The 8,561-nt window shown below is 33.9% G+C and overlaps 1 protein-coding gene across 1 annotated transcript; it reads left to right on the top strand.

The window, feature by feature from the left end:
- The first annotated feature begins 2,160 nt into the window (after positions 1 to 2,160).
- On the top strand, positions 2,161 to 8,276 carry LOC130966223 (B-type cell cycle switch protein ccs52A). Its single transcript, XM_057891009.1, has 10 exons — positions 2,161 to 3,000; positions 3,101 to 3,223; positions 3,356 to 3,460; positions 5,316 to 5,495; positions 5,602 to 5,664; positions 5,764 to 5,958; positions 6,775 to 6,876; positions 6,968 to 7,030; positions 7,137 to 7,205; positions 7,869 to 8,276. Exons 1-10 carry the CDS (start codon positions 2,488 to 2,490, stop codon positions 7,920 to 7,922), a joined length of 1,467 nt encoding a protein of 488 aa, XP_057746992.1. The 5' UTR covers positions 2,161 to 2,487; the 3' UTR covers positions 7,923 to 8,276.
- The last annotated feature ends 285 nt before the right edge of the window (positions 8,277 to 8,561 follow it).

The following is an 8,561-nucleotide window of genomic DNA, read 5'->3' as shown; positions in this document are numbered from 1 at the left end:
AATCCGTTAGAGATTGTCGCGGATTACGTATTGTATCGCTATAAAATCGCAATAGTTAGCAGCAGATTCTTCTTTCGCTTGATAGAGAAATTTTTTGATTGAGAGGGAAGTTTTGGACCGAGAGAGGAGGCTAAGAGAAAATTTGGGAAGACCATATTCTAGTGGGACTATAGCAGAAGAAAATCGCTTGTACTGGTTGAATGGCGTTGCTCAGGTCGCTGGAAGCATCAATGAAGCGGTTAGTTTTTTTTTAACTATAAGAATTGTCATTGTATTAACAGATTAATTGTAGTTGTTTAAATATATGTCTTTTATATTTAGTCTTATCTAACATTTTTGCAATTTTTGTATATTTAAAAGATTGGATAGATAGCAGCATTTGCGTTTTGAAATTTGGTTAGAATATTTTTACAAATAATTTATGGTTTAGGCTTTTATGACTTAGAATTTATAAATTTTTTATTCTCACGTAACATAGTTTTTGTATATTTAAAAGATTAGATATATAACATGCATTTACATATTTGGAATATGATGGAGACATTTTTATAAAGAATTTAAGTATTTATATTTTTACCTACTTGGTTCCACACACTCCAAATTATTGTAATATATTTATTTTTAGATCTAACAAGGTATTTAATGACCGGATAAAGACACTCAAAAATTTCTTATCGGTAAATTTTACTTTTTTTTGTTAGTTAATTTTTCCATAGCAATACACTAGAGCTAAGAAATTCTCCTTACTTGACATTGTGAATTTAACATTCTACTTCACAAATACTTTTAGTATATATAATGCCTCCACTTGTTCGTAATCTGCTGGAGGGTGCAGCAAATTATGCATATACTTATTTGTTCATAAACTACGACATTCTCTAGTAATTTATGTTTTGTAATTTGTTTATAATTCGCGAGACCTTGTAACAAATTATGGTTGTGTTTTTTAATATAATCTGCGATATCCTATAGCGAATTATATGTAAATACTAAACTACATTACGATGTAATAGTTTATATAGAATTAATTTAGGATATAGATGTAACTTGTTTTAAAAAATTGTAATTTCATAAAATTAAAACCCAAGTGATTTATTTATATAACTTGCCCAATTTTATACCAATAAAATTATTTTTCTAAATTGTTGTATCATCACTACTTATATTATTATTATTGTTGTTGAATAGTTATAGTAGTGTTTTCTAAAGAAATTTAATTTTCATATATTATCGCTATAAAAGAGTTATATAAATAGTTAATCATATATTATTACTTTAGAAAAATAATTAATTTTTAAATATATTACTAAAAAAGTTCATCTAAATTAAATGCATAAATATCATTAAATAAATGTATAAAATGCATCAAATTAAATACACTCTTTTTTAATGGATGATTTTACAATTTTAAGCTCGTTATTTCTTTTATGTGGTTCTATCTGTTTGTTAATACAACAATATATTATATCAAAAGAATAAGTTATGCTGATTTGATGAGAAGCACTATAGTCTCTATAGATGCTATCGATGCTATCAGTAATCACTAATAAATTAAAGATAAACGGAAAATCCAACAAACACCACTGTTAAGCAAAACAAACAAAAGTTAGATTTTCACATGCTAAAAAAGTTGATGATCACTTCTATACGAAAACATGCACTAAAAAGTCTATAGATATAACAATACAATTCAATTAATTTCTATATAATATGCGCATACACATATAGTACAAAGTCTATAGATATAGAATAACATACTAAATCGTTATGTTTTATATTCTTAAGAATATTAGTTACATGTAAGCTAAAAAATATTGGTCCATAAATTATTAATGGATTTAATTAACATATTTCTTAAAAACCCACATTAAAATTATTAATTAAGAAATATAAAATATAACTTTTAATATACTTATTATACATTTACTAAAATAAGATATTTTAAAATTTTTATTAATAGTAACATTACATGTGCCCAGAACTAAACTCATTACTAATTAATCAAGGTAAGAAACGAAAATAACAATTAAAACAATAAAATAAGATAGAATCCGGCAAGTTGAGAATGTGTTCAATGTCCTTCTTTGCTTGTAAAAGAAAAAGCGAAAGAGAGAGAAGTGAAAGACTATAAAATGATGAGAATGAGATGCTAGGAGCAAAGAAAGTGAGAAGGAAACACACACAACACAGAAACAGAGGGGTCCACCATCTTCTTCAGATAAGTGAATCCGAAGCTGAAGGCCTTCATCTCATAAAGCGAGGCAATAACCGCATTTTTCATTATTATTTTATTAAAAATAACAAAACTATAATTGAGAGAGGAAAAAAAAAAAAAATAGTACTATCTTTTACTGCTTTTTCCCGGGAAAATTAACAGCCTCCAGTCCTCAACTTTTGATTTCTTCTTCTTCTACTTCTTATTCTGAGAAATAATTCACGACATACACTCCAACTTTTTTTTTCTTTTTTTTTTTTGGGGAGGTTGAGATGGATGATCAACTACCACGGTCTTCATCTTCAACGGTATCTCCGCCACCGGCTTCTTCTCTAACCTTCAACAAGTGCCACGTGGCCAGAATGATCAACTCCTCACACTACTGCTCACCTTCTAGAACCATCTACTCCGACAGGTTCATACCGAGCAGATCTGCCTCCAAGTTCGCCTTATTCGACATACCTGCTTCGCCGACCTCCGCCGCCTCGGGAGTTTCACCGCCGGCGGCTGACGGCAGGGAGGACAGCTCTAGTGCTTACACCATGCTGTTGAAGACTGCCTTGTTCGGACCCGACGCCGCCGGAGTTCCGGTACCGGTGACACCAGAGAAGAGGAGCTCGTCGGCCTCCGTGATGACGATTTCAAGCCGGAACATATTCCGGTACAAGACGGAGACTCGGCAGTCCTTCCACTCGCTTTCGCCGTTCATGTGCGACGATGCGGTCCCCGGCGTTAATCACTGCCCTGTCAAGGCTCCTAGGAAGGTTCCTCGGTCGCCGTATAAGGTCAATTTCGTAATTTAATTGTTTTTGCCACATCCTTCACTATCTTTTATTTCAATGATATGTGAAAATTCTGATATTTTGGTGGTGTAATTTTTGAAAGGTTCTAGACGCGCCTGCGCTGCAAGACGATTTTTATCTGAATCTAGTGGATTGGTCTTCGCACAACGTGCTGGCGGTTGGTCTTGGTAACTGTGTTTATTTGTGGAATGCGTGTAGCAGCAAGGTGAGTGAGTTGTTTGAATGTAGTTCCAGAACAATGCATGTTCTCTTTTCTGTAAATTTTGATTGTGTTAAGGAAATGATTGGTATTTGGGGCGAATTGCAATCTTCTTCTTTTGTTCGGTGCTATGTGCAGGTAACTAAATTATGTGATTTGGGGATTGACGACTGCGTTTGTTCAGTTGGCTGGGCTCAACGGGGTACCCACCTTGCTGTTGGAACTAGCAATGGAAAAGTTCAGGTGAGAGTTATTGTGCTTATCACATTCAAAGGAGTGTATTTGATGAGTACTCATAGTAATTGGATTCGACCATTCTTTTAATTCCTTTGTGCTTATAGTTTCTTATGAGTTATGATGTTTACTACGCCTCTCAGATTCCACTACTAGTCTCTCTCAAATAAACATAGTTTTCTCTTTCTTTTCGGCTTTAAGAAGGAAGGTTTCTGTATACGAATGGTGATAACATGTGATAGCTTGCAGGCGGAGACTAGCAAAATAGCACCATAATCTTTTAGCATTGTAGTTGTGGTTGATTAGCATTTTTTTTAAAAGTTGAGACTTCAATTTGTTTGGTATGACACCATCTCCAGGGAAGAATGAAATTTGGCAAAAAGTAAGTGAGCATCAGCGCAAAGTTTAAAGATGAAGATGCAATCTTTCATTAGGTCAAAACAAATATCAAGAAATCAAGAACAAGCTGTAGTGGATGGATGTGGTTGAATATATAGCTACAGAAGGATGCCAATTAATGGCCAGACATCCTGAAGCTGAACTCAGCTTCTCTAGAGGATTTTAGCTTTCCTGGGTGTTTTATTAGCTTTAACAAGGAAATCGGTATCAAAGTTAAAGCAATTAAGTTCATAATTTTCTAAATTATGTAGAATGGAAAGGAAATATTTTCAATATATTAAGGAGAGAAAATTATGTTAAGCTAAAATACTTTATAGAGAACTCATCACTTTTAATGCTAAATGGGCCATTTTTTTAATATTAATGTTTTCGTTTTTTTGTGTATATAGATGCGTTCTTAACTAATCTCTATTTCTTTCATATAATGTTTATGCCATGCCTTGTCCTTGAATTTTAGTTCTTGTCATGCCTCCATGTCCTAGCTCATGTTGTGTTATGTTGTGTTGTGTTGTGCTGTGCCTGTTTCTGTTGCTTTTATCTGTTCTTCACATCATTCTTTCCTTCCTTGATTGTAATACATCCAAAGAAGGGATCAGATAGTTCCTTTCCCCTCTTTTTAAGGAATTTATTTGGCTTCATTGCACCCTTTGAAATAAAAGGGTGTTATAATGCCAGAAAACTATTTATTATAAAGGGTACTTTCTGATATTAGGTCATTTGGTTGACATTGGTCTGATTGTACACGACTTGGATGCTGCTATTCATGCAACTCCGTGAGTCAGCTGTTCAAGATAACCCTCTCCAGAAAGCTAGGTTGAGGGAGAGCCTCCACTGTAAAGTGGGTTATATACAACTCATGCTCCTCTGTCAAACCTGATTTGGTTTAAAAGAGCAGTCATTCCTTACTGATGTATAGTCATAGTAATCTTCGATATTAATTAATGTTGACTGGAATCTGCTCGTAAATGCTAGGCTGATAAGAAGGGAGAGAGTTTACTGTGTCTAGAGTTTGTATTGCAAGTTGCTACCAGCTGACGTGCGACTTGTGTGTCAGTATATCATTTAACAAATGGATCAATAAGCTTTCTCATCTATACTGTCTATGGTGGAAAATATTAAGTATGGTAATGTGTGTGTTAAACTGTTAATTGTATGATTATAATTCATGATCTTAACTTGTCACCTTTGAGATTCTACAGATCTAGAAAACTTATCCTTTCACAACAGTGGGTCAAAGAAACAGTGGCTTCAACTTTGGTAACTTCATTTAGACTGATTCATCCAAAAACTTCCAAGAATCTTGGAGTCAAGTTGACTTTAACTTAACTGTTTGGGGTTATTATGTCTTTATTTCCTACATCGATCCCTGTAACTTGCTGAGTTCCCTTTATCTCTGTTATGAACTTAGGTGCTCTCTTTCTATACTAAAGCTTGCCGTGCCTGCATCTGACTAATATCCATGTAGATTTGGGATGCAGCTCGATGTAAGAAGATAAGATCGATGGAGGGTCATCGTTTACGTGTTGGAGCCTTGGCCTGGAGTTCTTCTCTTTTGTCCTCAGGCGGCCGGGATAAGAATATATATCAACGAGATATAAGAGCACAGGAAGATTTTGTCAGTAAACTTTCGGGGCACAAATCAGAGGTGAGACACTTTTTTCCTACCCAAGCTTTTTCTGGTCTAACCAAACTACTGTACATGGTACTCTATTCTACATAATACTGACTTTTTTTTTTCGATTATGGTTTAGGTTTGTGGACTGAAGTGGTCATATGATAACCGTGAGTTAGCATCCGGAGGAAATGACAACAGAGTATGCACTTGCAAACTTTATCATTTTTATGAGATATCCAATTGTTCTTATCTTTTACCTCTTGTTCACTGGTATTCATATTATTTCTTGGATTTGCAGCTGTTTGTTTGGAATCAACATTCAACCCAGCCTGTCCTTAAGTATTGTGAGCATACAGCAGCTGTTAAAGCAATTGCATGGTCTCCTCATATTCATGGACTTCTTGCATCAGGAGGAGGAACTGCAGATCGATGTATTCGATTCTGGAATACAACCACAAACTCACACTTAAGTTGTATGGACACTGGAAGTCAGGTAAAGCGACATTTGGAACCTGCAAGATACATTTGAATACACTATTCTAAATGCTAAAATGGTGACTGGGTTAGAAAAGAGTCCAGTAACTTGGTTCAGAAATATGGACCCCAAGTTGGATATGGCTCTCTGTTAGGGCAATCTTAGTAGATTTTGCATGTGGGGGTTGATATGTATTATTAGGCTATGGTAGTTTCTTAAACTAGATTTCGCTAAGAGATACCATTTTGTGTGCTTAGTTTATATAGCCAGTTTCACAGCTGTTGTTTAAAGAATGGACATTGCGTACGCCCATTTTTTCCATGTTCAAAAATCTTTATATAATGGGATGATGATGTTCAAATTCTATGCTGCTTAGTCAACAAAGCTTAGACACCATGTCAACAAATCTTTAAAAGCTTACCTTGTCTAGGGAAGGCTTATAAGTGACTGTATTACTTCTCTAGTTCACGTATATCATAACTATGGGATCCAAACTAGTGAAATAAGATGAACAATCCATGGGGTACAATGAATATCATGATTTGCTTTATGATTTCGGAATAGGGGAGACATTACAAGTAACTTCAATGTAGTGTTCCTTACACAATTATAAAGTTGTCAATAAATTTCCTAATAAAAATAAATTCTGGTCAGTGACCATTCATAACTGTGAAAGTTGGCTGCATGAGTTTTCATTTGACTTTATCAAAAATTGTTTTCAGATTTTGTGGTATTTGTCTTCACATATTGAGAGCAGGATAAAGTGGCCATCCTGCTATGATTTTTCTCTTTTATAACCACAAATAAAATGATGTAAACTGATGTATATGGCAGGTTTGTAATCTTGTTTGGTCAAAAAATGTCAATGAATTGGTAAGCACACATGGATACTCCCAGAATCAGATAATAGTTTGGAGATATCCGACCATGTCGAAGGTAAAACAATATAATATGCGACAAGTTATATCTCATATTTTTAGTTAATGTAAACAAATTTATTTGACCATTTCGATGTCTTTTGCTGCAGTTAGCTACTCTTACAGGTCATACGTATAGAGTTCTTTATCTTGCCATCTCTCCAGATGGGCAGGTATTTCAGTTGTCCTTTCAATCTCTGCTACATGACTGAGTAAGCTGGAATTACGAAATATTTTTTATTACTGTGTTTTTATTCATGAGGGGTTCTACTGCTTCAGACTATTGTAACTGGAGCTGGAGATGAAACACTTAGATTTTGGAATGTATTTCCTTCCCCTAAATCACAGGTAACTTATTCATTAGAAGATAGAGGGGAATAAATTGTTCTACTATCCACAGTTACCTATTTACATTTGTGAAGATATTAGTGTTAATCATACTTAGAATTGTCTCTATTCCCTTGTATATGACTGAGGATACATGAAAATCACTTTAATGTGTTTTTAGCAAAAGGCCACAATATCTTTTCCGTTTCATTATGTTGTCTTTGTTCTTTGAGAATGACTTGTAATTGAGTTCTGCATTCTTGAAAATGACTGCCACCTGTCTACCAATTCTTATGATTATTTTTGTTGTTGTGATTAACTAATTGTCAAATTGATTTAACCAGAACTATACCTATATATTGCCACAAATTTAATCTGAAATTTCTTGTCAACCACTTTTAACTTCATTGGTTTCATATATATATATATATATATATATATTGGTGATAATTCATATAGCTATATTTTTAGTAAACACTAAAAATATGTTTCAGAGATGGTTTAACAACTATTCCTACCAACTTGAGTAAGGTGCTCTAGTGATGAATTCAGTTTGGTAGTTCGTTAGTTCATGTATAGAGTATTTCATGCATAGAGTATTATATATAGAGATAGATGACAATTGTTTTTTTCCCCCACTGTTTCTGTTAAATTATTGATATATGTATGCGGCTATTGTTGCAGAATACTGACAGTGAAATTGGAGCTTCATCTCTCGGAAGAACAATTATAAGGTGATTGCACCTGCCGTTTTGACCTATTTTTGTTACATTTTTTTATTGCTGTGAGAAAGCAAGTTTAGAAGAGAACATCATTCTGGAAAAACTTCGCGTGTGAAGAAAACAGAGCAGATTTATACTTATCAGAAAGGTGCTATGGCTGCTGAATGCTGATGGTGTGATATCCCTGCCTTTCATGCGAAGTCTCATTTTATTTTAAAAAGAAGAAAATAAAAGGAGTCATTTTCTTGACTTAGATTTATAAATGTGCTAAGGGGATTGTAACGGCCTTTGTATATAACTATTCTTTCTCAGGAGAGGTGTAACGACAATTTTTTTCCCCTAATGCAATTATTTTTTATTGTTTTAGAAAGTTATTTTGAAACTCTGGATCAACTATAGGCAACTTACTGTTATTTCCAATGAAAGGGTAGTAGAAAAATTCAACTTGGTTAGTGATAGGCCGACACAGGTGTGTGTTTCGCGAGATGGATTAAATATATTAAGTGGACCGAATGGCTTTGGTTGCTGCCTACAATAACATAAGAAAGAATCTGTCACCAAAAAGAAAAAACATAAGAATCGCTGGTATTTGTCTTGGTTGTGTAAAGTGACATAAATCACATAAATTTATTTGTATAATAAATAGTTAAAAACT

Source organism: Arachis stenosperma, chromosome 1 (assembly GCF_014773155.1).
Source record: "Arachis stenosperma cultivar V10309 chromosome 1, arast.V10309.gnm1.PFL2, whole genome shotgun sequence".
Classification (NCBI taxonomy): Eukaryota; Viridiplantae; Streptophyta; class Magnoliopsida; order Fabales; family Fabaceae; genus Arachis; species Arachis stenosperma.
Note: the sequence above shows the minus strand (reverse complement) of the source record. Positions and strands in the feature narration are given on the sequence as shown.

Bases quoted from the DNA above. Each gene is read 5' to 3' on its own strand.
- LOC130966223 (XM_057891009.1), top strand. From the start codon at position 2,488: ATGGATGATCAACTACCACGGTCTTCATCTTCAACGGTATCTCCGCCA. The intron at 3,461-5,315 runs GTGAGAGTTATT...ATATCCATGTAG, and splicing joins CTAGCAATGGAAAAGTTCAG to ATTTGGGATGCAGCTCGATG. The intron at 5,665-5,763 runs GTATGCACTTGC...TTGGATTTGCAG, and splicing joins CCGGAGGAAATGACAACAGA to CTGTTTGTTTGGAATCAACA.